This window comes from Strongylocentrotus purpuratus, unplaced genomic scaffold, assembly GCF_000002235.5.
Source record: "Strongylocentrotus purpuratus isolate Spur 01 unplaced genomic scaffold, Spur_5.0 spur5_scaffold_7, whole genome shotgun sequence".
In the NCBI taxonomy this organism is placed as follows: Eukaryota; Metazoa; Echinodermata; class Echinoidea; order Camarodonta; family Strongylocentrotidae; genus Strongylocentrotus; species Strongylocentrotus purpuratus.
In genome coordinates, this window is record NW_022145613.1 from 37,651,521 (window position 1) to 37,668,943 (window position 17,423).

Genomic DNA, 17,423 nt, shown 5'->3' on the forward strand with positions numbered 1-17,423 from the left:
AAAGATTGCTCTATTCCATTACCACCTGCCTGGTTTCTGTGTCATTATATGGACTAACAAGTCTGTTGACATGTATTGAAGAAGAAGAAGAAGAAGAAGAAGAAGTATGTGCACTTCATAAAATATTGTTGTTATGAATATTAATAGTACCAGACAATAGACTTGGAAGATTAAATACTAACACATGATTGGGCACTACAAAGAAGAAAACAACATTTGGGAGGTACTTGTACTTACTGCAATCATCTTCATCAAGACCTCCAGGGCAATCAACGGTTCCATCACACACCTTCCTGCCTTGGATGCAACGCTCATTCCCACAGCGGAACTCACTCTCACTACAATCACGATATACTGTAAACAGGAACAAGGATAGACGTATTATGGATTGCTTCAATTCAATTCAACATGGTATTCATTTAAAACAATCTCACATCATGATTTGTGCATAATTCTTTTTTTTTTACTGTCATAAAAAATAACAAGCAACATATAAGATACATACAAAAGAATAAATTAGATGAGTGATGATTGCAAATTTAACGCTGCATAGTATGCGTAGCCTATGTAAACAAATAAATTACATACAAGGAGGATTAGCATGGGTGTTGCTTACTCCAACAGCTCCTACAATAAAGAATAATTGCTGCGATACAGACATGTGTTGTATCGATCAAAAAGTATAAAGAGAAGACCGTCTTTTATACTAGCTGTATAACTTTCATATCAGGCTTCTAATATGATTTTACATTATGTGCGAGTCTAAAGGGCATTAAACTTATACTATAGGATAACATACAGATTTAACATCCTTTTTGATATAAGCAGACAGTACAATGAACAAACCACTGGCAGAGAAAGAATATAAAAAGAATGGATGGGTTGGGTTACCCATGTTACTCACCACAGCCCTCATATTCATCTGATCTGTCTCCACAGTCATTGTTAAAATCACACTCCCATCGTTTGGGAATACACTTGTGGTTATCACATCGGAAATCTCCAATGGGGTCACAGGTCACTTCAGCTATTACATAACATATGAATCAGGATTAGAAAATGAGTTCAAATTTCAAGGAGTCAGTATTGTAATGTTTTATTTATCACTGATTTATCACCTCCCCCAACAACAATAAACAAATATTAAAAGAGGACACATAACCCTCTCTGAAAAAGCTCTAATCCTTCATCAACAACCCAGAAAATAGATTTCATTACATCGCTTTTTATTATCCTTTATTATATTTTCCCAAAACATCCACTGACCTTTATCTTTCATCTTTCTGTTTTTGTTTAATAGCAATGTGGAATCAATTAGGACTTCAAATTTTGAATGACATCATAATGAATACTTACGACAGCCTTCTTCATCACTGTCATCTTCACCCCTGCAATCCAGGAAGCCGTTACATCTCACGTAACTTGGGATACAGCGATAGGAATCAGCGCAGGAAAACCACCCAGGTGCGCATGTAGATTGGTCTAAAAATACAAAGGAGATCAAAAATATGTGACATGTGTTCTAAGTCTGAACTTTTTAACTATCAAAATAAACTGATTGTCCAATTTTTATTCAATATTTTGATAAGTACATCCCATGATATTTTTACAACAGCTACATGATAAAATATGTTGATGATTGATAATGATACAATGAATTTATTTTGTGCACATTTCAATGTCAATTAAGTGGGATATATGGACTTTACATAGGATATATATGTCAATGTAATGGGACATATCTGTCAATTAAAGGGGATGTAAATTAGTGATTTAAGCATAATTGTAACAGTACATATGCTACACAAATGTGAAGACTGTGTAACAACATTCACACTCATAATCTTCATAATAGCAGTTATTGATAATTAGATGGTGGATAACTTACAGCATAAATGAGAGGGTTCGTCAGACATGTCTCCGCAATCATTATCTAGATCACATACCCAGGCATCAGGGACACAGAAACCATTGGCGCAGGAAAAGTAACCCACTTCACACGTTCTGTTGGGGTGTGCTGCAGAAATAAATAAACAGTGAACAGTTATCAGGAAATAATCTAAATCATCTAAACTCAAAAGCAATTCATTTAAAACTCATGAATTAAATCATCTATATAAAGAGTAATCATTCACTGTGGTTTCAATGGATATTTTAGCTTGCACTTCTTCATATCTTGTAAACAAAATTTTAAAAATGGTTTAGTGATCTCAATCAGCTAAGTCTTCATCTGTAGTACGAACCTTTCTATGGGTGTTCCCCAAGGCTATATACTTACTACACATTGCTCCTTCTATATCATCTCCACCTGGGCAGTCATCATCTCTATCACACACCTATCTATGGGTGTTCCCCAAGGCTATATACTTACTACACATTACTTCTTCTTCATCATCTCCACCTGGGCAGTCATCATCTCTATCACACACCTATCTATGGGTGTTCCCCAAGGCTATATACTTACTACACATTACTTCTTCTTCATCATCTCCATCAGGGCAGTCATCATCTCTATCACACACCTATCTATGGGTGTTCCCCAAGGCTATATACTTACTACACATTGCTCCTTCTATATCATCTCCACCTGGGCAGTCATCATCTCTATCACACACCTACATGTATCTATGAGTGTTCCCCAAGGCTATATACTTACTACACATTACTTCTTCTTCATCATCTCCATCAGGGCAGTCATCATCTCTATCACACACCTCTCTACGTGGGATGCACTTCCCGCTGTTGCATTTGAATTCCCAATCTTCGCACACATTGGTAGCTGGATATAAAAAACAACAACATACAAGATGAATTTACAGAGACATTGCATAACAAAAACAATCTTCCCAATTTACCATAAAAAATAAATAAATAAAAAGTAAAATATAAATAACAATAATCACATCGTCGAGGTCTCTATATTCACTTTGGACAATTCTATATGTAAGATTTAACTACATGTACTTGAACAGTCACGATGCAATAGTACTGAAAGCACAAAATGATTTTCCTTCCAACCACAGATGTATGTGTGCCTGGGTCAAAAGAGAAACCTGTATATAAATTTAAAATAATGCCAAAGTGAAGTAAAGAGAAAGATAAGTTGTGGTAAAAGTATTTTTTTTCTTCAAATCTCCTTCTCTTTCAGCAGTGTAAGCAGTGTTTTTCACTGTTTCTAATTTCCAATAAAATTGAGTAAATTGGTTGAAAATCTGCAGGTGATATGAACACACCAAATCACAGTAATGCTGAGATATGATTGCGGTCTCCTGCACTTTTTCAACAGATAGTTTAGATAATACTTTAAATTTATAATAATATGTTACAGAAATATTAAGTTTCGTTATTATATGTACATATGTAAACACAAAGTTATTATTGTTTGTATATTTTGTATTATACATTTAGGTTTAAATGTTCTTTGTTATTCAGTTATTATATTTTAAAAAATTAAAAAATCAAGAAAACAAATTACTTACAGCAATGTGATTCATCTGATATTGTAACATCTTGGCAGTCATTATCCCCATCACATAGCCAAGGAATAGGAATGCAGCGGTCATTACCATCACACTGGAATACAGAGGGATCACATACTCTCTCAACTACGGGCAGAATCAGACCAAAAGAAAATACAAAGTAAATCACATATGAATTTCAAACTTGAACTTGGCATGTATTATCTAAGAATAAACACATGAAAAATATTGTAGAAAGCAAAATGAAAAATGATTATGTACAAGGAAATAGGAAATAACATGAATGCTGATCATCTCAAGTACTTTCATGGTAAGCAAAATACTCAATCTCAATACAAAAAACAATTTTAGGGGAAATGATATGATGCTTTTCTGATTGAATATAATAAACCAAAAAAATGTATGTTACATGGTTAAATTAGCTACTTTTGAATAAGAATATGATAGTACTGTAATAGGAATGAATGAAAATAAACTATCAAGTACTTTCTTGCAAAATTGTCATGAAATACTGACAAAGCGGTAAAACAATGAGAACAATTTCTAGAAGTATTCATTCCTTTCTACATCAAAAGATGAATATACTAGATACCTTGACCACAATCCCTCTCGTCCTCCCCATCGGAGCAATCATTGTATCCATTACACTCATAGTACCATGGGATGCAGTCTGCATCAGCTGAGCAGTGGAACTGACGATCAGAGCATCTCTCTACACAGACCCCATTCTCCAGGACATAGTTGTCAGGGCAGAGACAGGTGAAGTCGTTCCCTCCTGCTGCAATCACACACAGGTGGCTGCATCCTCCGTTGTTAGTTCCACAGGGATTCTGAAGGGCTGATTGGATGGATGCAAAAGAGCATAGAGATGATGAACTTATGGACAAAAAGGGAGACGTGGTGAGCCACGAGGGATTACTATTGAGGGACTTGGAATTTATTGCAAACTTGGAATTTATTCCTTGAAATGCTAGAGCGCCGTATGGCAGCCGTGCTAAAGCCAGGGTAATAATCGGGAGCGCCAGGAGGGTCAAATCTGACTGACATGAGCGCTATACAAGAACCCACTATTATTTATTATTATTATTATTATTATTATTATTATTATTATTATTATTATTTATTATTATTATTATTATTATTACCACCCACTACTGAGGAGCTGTACTTACTGGTGTCTTGTTTCAGGGAATGATAGATATTGATATCAAATGGACGATGGATCGTAGTGACCAGTTCCATCTCGCTTAGTCCTGTCAGCTTGTGAGCACGGTAAACCTTTTTGATGTTCCATTCTGTCCAGTATACCCATTCGTCAAAGACTGCTATACTGAATGGATGGGCGATACGGTGGACGGAATCATCGTTGGCTAGCTCATGAATATTGTTCCCTTCCAGATCAGCAAACCTGCAATGTTTGTTTAGTGAAAAGTTTAGATTGTAAACACAATAACTGCTGTCCAAGCTAATCGTATAGAAGGATAAATCAAGGAGGAGGCATGATGGCTCAGTAGTAGAGTATTGGTCTTGTAACCAGGGGGCCCTGATTCATAAAACCTGCTATCAATAACACGATACAATGATCATTTTTATAAGCTACTGAAATCCTTATACTTGAATTGCAATTTGCAGATTTGTCATAGATCTGTAGCACTTTTTATTGATAACGATTTTAATGAAACAGGGCCCAGTTTAAAATCAAGTAGATGCAATACTGCCCTTTGTTAAGGCATCAATTCTCATAACAGAATCCTTTGGATAAGGCTCAAAACCCCAAGGTATCCCTGTCTGCTTTAATAACAGTCATCAAAAGATACATTCTAAAAATGCAAAATACAGCTTTGCAAAAATGGTAATTTAAGTGCCAGTTTGGATATATTCAGTAACTGTTAGAAATAACAAATTTTGGATTTGCCCTAAATTTTTGTTGACAAGAATGCAATCTCTCTTCTGATACGAATGAAATTTTCATAAAAATCATCATTATTATCATGGTTTATTCCCCCGGTCTTCAGCATTCTCCCTGATGAGGCCAGATGCTCTCATGTCTTCTTCTCCTAAAAATAAGAAATAATTGGTCTTTCTTTACCAAGCCAATCAAAAATTGGAATATCATACATGAAGCATTCTATTCATCTTCCTGCCTACAGAAATAGAAAAATGAAGTCCACAATAAATAAAACGTACGAAATGTGATCAAGATGTGCATCCGTCCAGTAAATCCTATCTGCTGTGTAGTCTACAGTGATTCCATTGGGCCAAGCGATGTTTTCATTGTGTATCTCAATGGGGTTAGTGCCATCCATTCCCATACGTCCAATGTAGGCTCTCAGTCCCCAGTCAGTCCAATACATATTCCTGGAGGGAGATATCGAGAACAGATCGCAAAAAGGTATCAAAATGGAGATGACTTTATGATAATAATCAATAATGTAATCAACTACATTGAACAGAAGAAGTCATATAGACAGTATAACAAAAACCAGCTATCCTAGGTCATTAAAGAATGTACCAACGTTAAAATAGGAATGCTTACCCATGTTTAGGGTCTACTGCCACTGCTCTGACCTCAAATAGATTGGTTCTTTTCAAAACTCGGCGGCTACTACCATTCATCTCAGCTACTTCTAAGATTCTCCTAGGACGATCTGAAAAATAAATTTTCCTACAAAAAAAAGTAGAAGAAAAAGAAAAAGAGCGCAATCAAGATTTAAATCATGCTCCCTCATCATTTTTTTCTTTTTCAATGGCAATGACTTGAATTATATTTTTAATAAGCTTTCACAAGCACGTTTAAACAAAATATTTATCTGATATAATATACATTGAAAGAAATTGAGAGTGCCTGCACATTTTACATACATAAAAGTAACTCTTCTGAAATTCCCTTATGGTACACACAACATATATCATCCATAGCAGATAGATTGGGAGTATGAATTGAAGCATACAATAATCTACAAAATTTTGTATGGGGTAGTTACTGCAGAAAGAAAACTTGAAATGTGGATGTTTCTCCATCTTCTCTTCCTCCATTATAAACCTACCTTCCAACCCAGTCAACAGCAATGCCCTCCACGCTACCAGCATCATCATCGATGATCACCTCTCTGTTCTGAGCATTCATATCCATCCGGACGATAGTGTTAGCAACAACATCGGATACAAACAACTTGTTATCTACTATATCGTAGTCGAGTGCAACAGCGAACTCAAAGTCTTGGGCCACGATGTTGTTGACATCAGAGGGCGTTTCTGTGTCAAATTGTCTGACGTAATAGCGATTTGCAATCAACACTGTAGGGTCCTCACCTGTCAAAGCATCATTGGAAAGTGATCAATTAGAGGTTACCATTTAGGAGTATCAGGTTTAAATGCGTATCATAACCTCCAATTCTACTGCTGCTACATTAATAATACCACATTTCTGCTTGTGTTGTTCCCTCTACTATTACTACTTCTATTACTGTTATTAATATTATTATAACTGCTATTACTGGTACTGCTACTGCTATTACTAATTTTAATGCATTCTGTGGACCTGGTAGGAGACTAAAATTGGTCCAGAGCAAAGGCTAAATAACACATCCAAAAAATTCAATCTTAAAATTCAAAGAAAACTATCACTTCCACTACCATAAAACTAATTTATAATTGTACTTTAATTTTGCAGTTTTCCTTACCAGTCGTTCTCATACAAGATCCATTCGACTGCAGTTGATATCCTGTAGTACAGCTACATATGTATGAGCCTGGTGTGTTGACACAGACTTGACTACATATTGGCGTCATCGTACACTCATCAAAATCTAAAACAAAAATGAATACATTAAAATTCATCATTAGATTTTATGTACGTCCTTGATGATTCAATCTTATGCAATACTGTTATCCATATATTTTGTTTTAATTAAGTGCTTAAAAACATAAACGCACATGTTGGAAAATTTCCATCAAAATCAATTCATTTTGTGAGATTAAAATACATTTTGCTCTTTTGCTAAAATAAAAAGGTTAATTTCAATAAAAATTGATTCCAATTTGAAAAAAATTAAAAACAAAAATCTTGTTATTTAATTTTCTCATTTTGTTTTTAGAATTCACCGAGCACAATTAATTGAAACTATACATTTTCTCTTTGTCAACAAATTCTGTATTCTCCGTCTGTCTTGATGATCTTGGTGCCAAAAATTAACCCTATTCTTGCTGAACTTTGAAACAAACTACATGTACCTTCACATGTCAAAAACTGTCCAGACTGTCAACCAATCAAAATTTGTTGTAAGACACATTTATTCAAAACTACTTTTGATGATTGTAATTTGTAGTTTTATTTGTAATTTTGTTGTCTAATATATAATTGTTTGTTAATGTATTTTATTTGTTATACCTTAGAGACTTTGGTGGAAAGCGCTTCATAAGCACCGTTTTATTATTATTATTATTTATATGTAGATTTAATTCTTACCGATACAAGTGACTCTGTCTGAAGCTAAGACAAATCCCTTGTTACACATGCACTTAAAGCTTGTTAGTGTATCAACACAGGTATCCGAACATGGTCTGTTCATCATGCATTCATCTATGCCTGAAATTCAAACAAATCATGGAGGAATACAGACATTATAATCATTTCAAAACCTATTTCAAGAAAAAGAAGAAAGAAAAATAACTTAAAGCCCCCGGCCTCTAAAGTGTTGGGAGCCCCACAAATTTTATGGCAAAATTTCACTCAAATGTTATCATAATATTATTATTTTGTTGGGCCTTGTCTTACAAAGAGTTGATATCAATCGCAACTTATTTGAGATTGATATCAATCGCAGCTATGTACATGAGAGATAGGAGAATGCAAACTTGCGATTGATTTGGATCAATCATATCTCTTTGTAAGAGGTGTGCAATATCATAATACATACAGAGCAAATATCGGAGCACCATGTGAACAAGGATTAATGCTGATATAAAATTAAAATAACAATAATTTCTTTTGTCTTACCACAGAATCTTTCATCTGAACCATCTTCACAGTGTACAGAGCCATCACACACCTGGCTAATAGCCACACATTGACCATTTTCACATGTGAACTGGTTATCATTACAGCTGGCTGCACAAAAGAATAAAGAAATATGGGATAGAGAATGCAATGTATACCACATCAAACATAGTTTCTACAGTGCGGTACAAATGACCCCCTTTTCACTGTAAATCACTGTTGATACGTGTATTATGAATATTTACATGTATACCCTAGATTATGAATGGTGAAAATCTACCCATTCTCTCCTACATGTGTAGATTAAACGTGTAGTATGGATACAGACAAAGAACAGACATTTCCAAGATGCATTAGACATGTAGTTTTCACCATGAACACAAAAATCTTGCTATATAGAGTTATTAACCCAGGCCGAGTTGTATTTAACATACAAGAGAATTCAGAGTGAATTAACATGGAAATCAAAATTGTAATTGATCACTAATGATCTCAAGGACACCTTGTTGACTTCTTCCTTATCTCTTCATATGCCAAAGAAATCATCTCCCTGTGCCACGTTGTATTCATCATATTTTGATATACCCAAGGGTTTTAAATTATTTACTGTTTCTAGTGCACGATTAATCTACAACGGTGTTAAAAGGGTTCACATGGAGCTAATCAATGGGCAGTTTTGCAAAGCCATTCTGTTGCACAAACCAATCCTTAAGTCAATAGGCCATTTTCGTAATGTAACCAAATTTAATGCATAAATCTTTGTGAAGTGCCTCAATACAAATTATTTCATTCACCTGATAAGAATAATAGTATTTCAATAGTCAGAATGCAAACTGCATATATTAAGTGTTGCTAGGTATGTCAAGCCATAATGTTTGTCTAACCTGGCAACAACTAATGTATGCAGTTCGAATTCTGTCTATTGAAATACTACTATTCTTATCAGGTGAATGAAATAATTTGTATTGAGGCACTTCACAAAGACTTATGCATTAATGCAAGGGTCACTCTGTGGCCTGGACCCACCCTCCTCAGGTCATCACCTTTCTTCACCTGAGCCAATTATTTGTAACCTCAGGGTTTCACCATCACTTCATGTGCTTTACAAAAAACAAAGGCAAAGCATCACTCTTATCAGCAAATGTGTTAGTCCAGGCTTCACCCTTTAAATTATTTGCATAGTTGATGCTTCACTTTTGTCAGTTTTACATAGGTGAGGCTTCACTTGTGTCAGTTTTCCATAGGTGAGGCTTCACTTTTGTAAGTTTTCGGCCGGTCTGAAGCTTCACCACTGTTTCACCATACTGGCCATTTGCATAGTTCAAGCTTCACCACTGTTTCACCATATTGGCCATTACATATTTCAAGCTTCACGTTTTGAAATCAAGCTCCACCAATGTTTACTTATAATAGTAGACCATGACTGCAATGGTCTATAGTCATGATAGTAATTCCATACTGCTCAATAAGTACCAAGTCAACCAGGTTTCAATTCAAAGATACAGTAACATGTTTATTTTGTCAATCCAATGTTTCTACAGATATGTTGTTATGAAACTTAAAACGTTTATACAAAAGTTGTTTTAACTACAAGTCTTGTTTTCTAATACTAACTCTTGTTTTCTAATACTAACTCTTGTTAACTATAAACACCAACTCCTGTTACCTATTAAACTCTGTTACTTGGAAATGAAAGAAAATGTTCATTCCAGACAAATTTCAGGTTTGCGTTGTTAGATTTTGACATTGTGTTCATTAAAACTACACTATAAAAATAATGAAGTTGCACAAGTGCACATTTCTTTTTATACAGGCAGTACTGTCACATTATTTTTGTAGTGTAGATAAACCAAGCTAAAACTCATTTTTGGTCTGGTTTATAAAATGTTAGCTTATCAAATTTCCTATTCACAATAGCTTGGTTACACCTCATTTGTTGTAGTTGAATTCAAGAAACTTTTGGCCGGGTATTGTACGACCACCTGATGATGGACCACACAATTCAGCCTTGCCCATAACACACTAATTATAATTGGTCCGAAACTATTCAAGCAAAGCAAACCAAAAAAGAAGTTAACTCTTCATTACCTGAGAATTTATGAAATGAGAGCATTAATTATAGAGAGTAATATGCATGATCAAAGTGTACTCAATGCTTTGCTTACTTAGTCGTGGTCACTACTATGAATAATTTTATTCACAATTTTATTTTTAATAATTATGAAAGTCTAAAAGACGATTTAATAAAATAAAAATTGTACCCTCCACGCAAGTTCCAAAGATGTTTAAATTTGTGGAGGCCTACGCCGCTACGGCCTACGCAGATACGGCCTACTAGAAATAAATATGAACACCAATTATATTAATTGGGGGGGGGATGGAAGTTTTACTATAAAAAAAAAAAAATGACCCACCTGATGGGTAAAAAATAAAATTGACCTACCTGAGTAAAAAAAAAAGAAAAATATGCCCAGCTGATGAGGACAATTACAACAGAACATTGTTGTAATGTCAATGAACCTAGTAAAATAGCCCTGTTGTTACTGTTGACTTGTTGTTGTTGTGAATTAGAACACAGTATAGTAATTCCACTGGATTACTATTATGAATGAATAATAATCAATATTACTACAGTCAACAATGTCAATTTAATTGGTTTGATCAGAGAAGATGCTTCTCTGGTTTGATACATGATACTCTATACTACTGTACTAAACTACACTACAGCCTACAGGTAAACAAAACATCAACAATATACACACAAAAAAGCTTGCGATATTGTTGTGTACAATTAAAATAATACATCATCCAATGTTTATTATTATTTTACCATGATGGATTGATGAAGATGTTTACAACAAACAATACACGACTAACACAAACCATCACAAACGTACACAGTATACAGTGCATATCCGCAGAATTTGTAAGGCTTCGACTCGAGCGCACGGCACTGCTGTGGCGTAATACCTTTGTGGAATACGTCAACATTGAAATCTCGCGAAAATATAGGCTAAGTTTTATGCACAGATTTTGTTAATAATCAATCGTAAAACAGGGTCGGAGTAGTACCGTCTCAAAATGATCGGAAAACTCTGAACTTTCTATTTTTTTTCAACTGGCTCACCTCGAAAAAACTTGGGGCCAAAACTTGGCACGATCTGCGCTGCGCATGCTGGGTACAATACCGACAGCTCGTAGGCTACTAGTCTCGTTTCCAGACTTGAGGCTGGCCTTTCAGGCACGTATACTGCGAATACTCACGCAACTAGTTATGTGTAGGAGACTAGTAGACCTAGACTACTCGAAAACGATCTCGTGAAATCTCGAAATCAGTTTCGCTGGAGAAAAGTTCGGTGACCTCAGGACGATCACTCTGCGAGTGCATGAGTGACCGGAATAAAAATTAAATAGTTGTTTTGAAACGCACGATTTCGACATGATTTCGACATATTTTCGACGCGACCGGTAGTGGCTTCGATGTCACATCACCTGAACAAACAAGGCGACCGATTGGATTCGATGTCACATCACCAGAAAAAACAAATTACTCGTCAAAGCTTCACACATTTCATCAATTTGTATAGTAAAGCTTCACCCAATGAAGAAAAAACGAACGTTAGGACTTCACTACAACAACAAATAGGTCAGGGTCAGGCTTAGGCGTCGAGTCGACGTCGATATTTGGCGACCTCTGAGGAGGGTGGGTCCAGGCCACAGAGTGACCCTTGCATAAATTTGGTTACATTACGAAAATGGCCTATTGGTGTCTATGGTTTTGTGCAAAATTGCATGTATGGCATATGAACGAAGAAAGCAATCAAAGGGTTAAGGAAGGTTACTACTTACGGCAATCACTCTCATCAGAACCATCTCTGCAATCATTGTTCCCGTCACATCTCTGACTGACTGATACACACACTCCATTACCACACTTGAACTGAGTGACTGTTGAACATTCAGGATAGTCTGAAAGGATATAAAGAATATAGCAAGCCAATGAATTATAAAATAAGAACATCACAACCAAAGCAATGAATGAAATATGAAGAACATTAATTGCAAGCAAAGCAATAGAAATGTAATATGGCAGTTTTGCAATTATATTGTTGAAAATGGCTATAGTTAGTTTAGAAACCCAATTTGAAAACATCCACACACAAAAATTCTTTTTTCATTGGTTGCTTTGTTTTAAACAGCTATATATTGTAATTTATTCTCAAAACAAAGCTTGATCAATATAATTTTTCAAATCTGTATATTGATCCCCTAAAAATCCAAGACTTCCACACTTACAACTACCAGAAATGAGTGAAATTGAGTGGAATCCAAGTGAATAAACCACTACATCACTGCATATTACACCAATAGTGAATGACTTACCACAGGCATCATGTTCATCTGATGAATCACCACAGTCATTGTAGTGATCACATTCATACATCATTAGGATGCACAGGTCATTGGCACAGGTGAATTCATTTCCACTGCATGGAATGTCATCTAAAAAAGAAGAAAAAAGGGAATAGATTCATATATATATACAGTGAAATTAAAACAATATAAAAAATATACATGAGTAAAGATCACTTAAGCTCAGGAAAGTTCAAAAATAATTCTGGTCAACTGATGAGCTCTGGTAAAAAGTAAGTTCAAATGAATCAATTGCTGTGTTTAAAAAAAAAAAAAAATCAAATTTGTACAAGAAAGATCTCATTAACAGAAGATTGTCTAGATCAGGCAATTTATGTGTTGGCTATAAACAGAATTAGTAAGGAAATGCTTATAACTGAAAAGAAAAAAAGCACAATATTAATCTCAATACACAAATACAGTGGAGTGCCGAGAGTGTCAAGTCTGACAGACATGGGCACTTTACAAGAACCCACTATCATCACTCTTATTATTACTGTTAAAACTTGAATAGTATAAAACTGAAGAGTTACATAATGGCAGCTTTTACATGTACTGTATACTAGTTATTACATCATCGATCTTACTACATACCAGGGAAGTGTTTCACAAAGACTAAGGTCGACTGAAGTTGGACTCAAATCAGGGTAGGCCCTCCTTCCATGCCACTAGTTCCTCTAACCATTCCTGGCATTGGTTTCTCAAGGGACGTACAAATCATGGTCACAAATCTACAGAATTTACATTTTTGATAGTTCATTATTGAAGGAAAAAATCTAAATATCATAATTTCTAAGGTTATTTTCCTCTAATTATACATCTGGTTCAAAACTTATTCAGGGCATAAATCGCATACCGTAATATAAGTCCAAATCTTAAATATAACTACATTATTTTTAATTTTTAAATCAAAAATCAAAAATTTAAACTCTGTAGAATTGCGAAGTCCCTTGAGACACCAATGGTGAGAGCAGCCGGTGGCATGGATGGCCTACCGTAGCTCAAGTCCAACTGTAGTCGATCTTAGTCTATGTGAAACACTCCCCTGGACTGTACATGTAGTGACTTACTTGTTCCCATGCATGTATCATCATCTTCATCTTCAGCGTATTCACACTGAGCTACACCATCGCATACTTGGTTGGTTGGTATACATCTCTCCCCGTTGAAACGCTTCACAGGACAGGTAAAGTAACCCGACCTACAAACGTGATCACCTGGAGGAAAACAGATCAATGAGAAATAAAGAAAACTTGCTTAAAAGGTCTGATCTGAATGAACTGCACCATAGTTATAATGAGTATATACATATGATCTACATACCAATATGTACTCAAAAGTGTGATATTGAGATATACAGTGTACCCAGTAGTTAACTTTAATAATAATAAGTAATCATAAAGCGTACTAACTACAGTTAAGATTTAAGACTGTAGATTTGGTCTACTGACTTCATGGAATACCAATCATCAACCATTTCATAATAAACAATATTTCAATTATTTAAACATATTTGTGGCAAAGAAAAACAATATTTCAGTACGGTAACTCAAAAAATAATGACAATAATATTCTGGATTTATATTGCGCCTAATACATCTTTGACATCTAAATCAAAGTGCTTTACAAGAATAGTATGACCCCATTCATCACAATCATGCTTGCCCTCATATAATTTATATTGTCAGCTCCACTTTCTGGTAAGCATTTCAGCCAGGCAATGCTTCCACTGCTGAACAATAACCTTTCACATCCTAACATTGTTCATTTTTATTCAATTTCATTTTGTTATAACAATCAACATTATTTTCTTGAACATGAAAGATAAACATAGGTTTGAAAAACATGACCCCAAGTTATTTTCTCTCCCTCCAAATCTCAAGTAGTCTTCCACAGGATGAAACAGAAACAATACTTCTCCCTCAGTCTGTTTACTTTCTTATCCCCTTCAAACTCAACGGTCCTTAACAGGACTATACCTACATGGTGAAACTGCAAACTGAATTGATGCTATACACAATACCATCCAAAACTGAACCTCCAAGGATCATCTGACCCAAAATTATAGACCTCTGGGGAGTTTTTCACAAAGATCATAAGTTTAACTTATCTCTAAGTTGGACTTAACAATTATGGAAAGCCATTAGCATCAATGCAAATATTTTGTAAAAGTTTTTTTTTTAAAGGCATAAAATGTTGATTCAAACATCAAGGAGATTTCATGTTCTTGATTTGGAATTTATAAAAAGTCTAAAATACTTGATTCTTCGCTTTTGAATATATTTTATTTTAAGGCTACAAACGGCTCTCCATAATTTTTAAGTCCAACTTGGGATCTTTGTGAAACACCCCCCTGGAGTAGTACTTACTGCAGTCCATGCTTTCATCTGATCCATCTGTACAATCATCGACCCCATCACACACCTTGAGATCTGAGATGCACCGACTGTTATTGCATTTAAAGTGAAGATCAGGACATTGCCAGGTAGATGTACCATCTATGGTAGAGAGAGGGTAAAGACAGGGTAAAGAGATGGTAGAGACATGGTAAAAGGATGGTGGAGACATGGTAAAAGGATAGTAGAGACATGATAAAAGAATGGTGGAGACATGGTAAAAGGATAGTAGAGACATGATAAAAGAATGGTGGAGACATGGTAAAAGGATGGTGGAGAGATGGTAAAAGGATGGTGGAGAGATGGTAAAAGGATGGTGGAGACATGGTAAAAGGATGGTGGAGACATGGTAATAGGATGGTAGAGACATTACAAGGCTAGAGTAAACATTTATGGAAAAGATTACCATGTAGTCACTCTCTCAGAAATATAGCATACATTTAATAAATTGTGTTTAATGAGTTACATAGTTATTTCTTTTGTCTCATATGAAGAAGTTGATGGGCATACAGCGGCAAACAAATGAGTGTCTTTCATGAAAAAGGTAATGTCTGTAGTATGAAGAAGGTATATCTTATATAAAAATCTATACCGGTATGTCTCCAACAAAACAGACTGTGTGTTCGTACACATGCAAAGAAGTCTATGTCTACAACAAACAACTTTATGTACATGTATTATACAAAGAAACCTGTATCTTACACGAACAAGCTTATAGAAGCTCAGTTTGGTCTCCAGACTAAGACATAATTTAAATCATCTTCTTCCTAAACCAACAGATCAGGTGAGAAGCTTTATAGTAGATTAATCAGTTTAATACAAAAACCTCCTCTTGATGGTTTTTATAATTACCTGTGCATTCTGCTGGTTCATCAGTTCTATCAGCGCAGTCATTCTGGCCATCACAAAATTTATCACCAGGGATGCATTTCTTATCAGATACACAAGAAACAAATGAGGAAGGACACGCAGTAGTGGCTGGAAAAGAAAAAAGAAAATCATCAAACCAAATGAGTCAAAAGGCAGAATGGTGTAAAAGAACAAAGCTGATGTCCATTGAAGCGAACCTTGTCAGGGAGGTACAGGTACATTGTTTAATTGTGTGTTTAGCCAGTTGATTTCTCTATTGTTTAATTCATTGGCACATAAGAAAATCTCTAGCCAGAAGACTCTAATGGAATAAAGGGCACTGATCTTATGTTTGGTATTGTTCTCTTAGCCATGCAAGTTTACTTGTACCTGTACACTTTTATTTTCATGTAAATTCTGAGTTTGTAGAGTAATTGGTACACTGATTTATGTAGTGTCAAATCTCAATCTTTTCATTTGACATTTTAAGAAAAAAGGAAATTATGCTTTTGAAATGCATCATCTTTCATTAATCTGTGTTTCATACCATGCATTAAATTTGCTCTTGAAATATATAAAGACTAAGGAAATGAATTTCATCAAACACCATGGCAACACAAATCTGTGCAGATGCCATAAATGATCATTTGTCAGTTTGATGAAACTCTAATAACAAGATTTTTTTTAATTCTCACTATATATGCAAACACAATCATTACAGCTGAATAGTTTATCACTGCATGATTAATAAAGCAAACTGAAAAGTAACAAGCCTGTACTACTGTATGTATACACATACATGCATCATAGATGCACATGTAGATGTGACTGGGATGTAATATGTCATGTACTTGTAAAGCTTACTCTTACCATAGACGTAATACCAGTTGTAGTACTGTTGTTAAAACCTTCACAACATTACATGGGTATTTATAACTTTTACTGCAAGATATCACAATTAACAGAGGAAAAAAAGTACAGTCAAACCTACTTTGGTGACTACCTGGAGAGAAAAACCAACCGTTTAGAAAGCTAGAGTGCTTGTCTATAAAAACATTTAATTCCCCTTGAGTAAAGTTTCCCTTTTTTAAAACTTGTATCAAAGGAAGTTGTACATAAAGACCATCCCTTTCCACAGACTGTTTTTTTCTTCCTTTAAACTACCATTATATTCAGGTTTCACTGAACTTTATATCAAGCATGCCATACATTACTCTTTTACTGATTTGTATCTTCCATGGGGGGGGGGGGGGGGTACTACTTTCAAGATTATTAGTAATGAATTCT

General features: G+C 35.0%; 1 protein-coding gene across 4 annotated transcripts in view; it reads right to left on the minus strand.

The window, feature by feature from the left end:
* Positions 1–17,423, minus strand: part of LOC576649 (low-density lipoprotein receptor-related protein 1) — a 58,003-nt gene that overhangs the window by 23,746 nt on the left and 16,834 nt on the right. For 2 of the 4 annotated variants that reach the window (XM_011665947.2, XM_776933.5), the window contains exons 4-22: positions 16,140–16,265; positions 15,261–15,389; positions 13,962–14,108; positions 12,862–12,981; positions 12,328–12,447; positions 8,479–8,589; positions 7,948–8,067; positions 7,163–7,288; positions 6,527–6,791; positions 6,016–6,144; positions 5,667–5,837; positions 4,652–4,887; positions 4,072–4,317; positions 3,480–3,605; positions 2,657–2,779; positions 1,889–2,017; positions 1,357–1,482; positions 905–1,027; positions 238–354 (exon numbers count right to left, since the gene is read on the minus strand). In XM_011665947.2, coding sequence (XP_011664249.2) covers positions 238–354; positions 905–1,027; positions 1,357–1,482; positions 1,889–2,017; positions 2,657–2,779; positions 3,480–3,605; positions 4,072–4,317; positions 4,652–4,887; positions 5,667–5,837; positions 6,016–6,144; positions 6,527–6,791; positions 7,163–7,288; positions 7,948–8,067; positions 8,479–8,589; positions 12,328–12,447; positions 12,862–12,981; positions 13,962–14,108; positions 15,261–15,389; positions 16,140–16,265 — 2,790 coding nt within the window. Of the gene's footprint in view, positions 1–237; positions 355–904; positions 1,028–1,356; positions 1,483–1,888; positions 2,018–2,371; positions 2,430–2,464; positions 2,523–2,656; positions 2,780–3,479; positions 3,606–4,071; positions 4,318–4,651; positions 4,888–5,666; positions 5,838–6,015; positions 6,145–6,526; positions 6,792–7,162; positions 7,289–7,947; positions 8,068–8,478; positions 8,590–12,327; positions 12,448–12,861; positions 12,982–13,961; positions 14,109–15,260; positions 15,390–16,139; positions 16,266–17,423 lie in introns of all 4 variants that reach the window. The other 2 variants (XM_030974301.1, XM_030974300.1) reach the window with 2 other exon arrangements.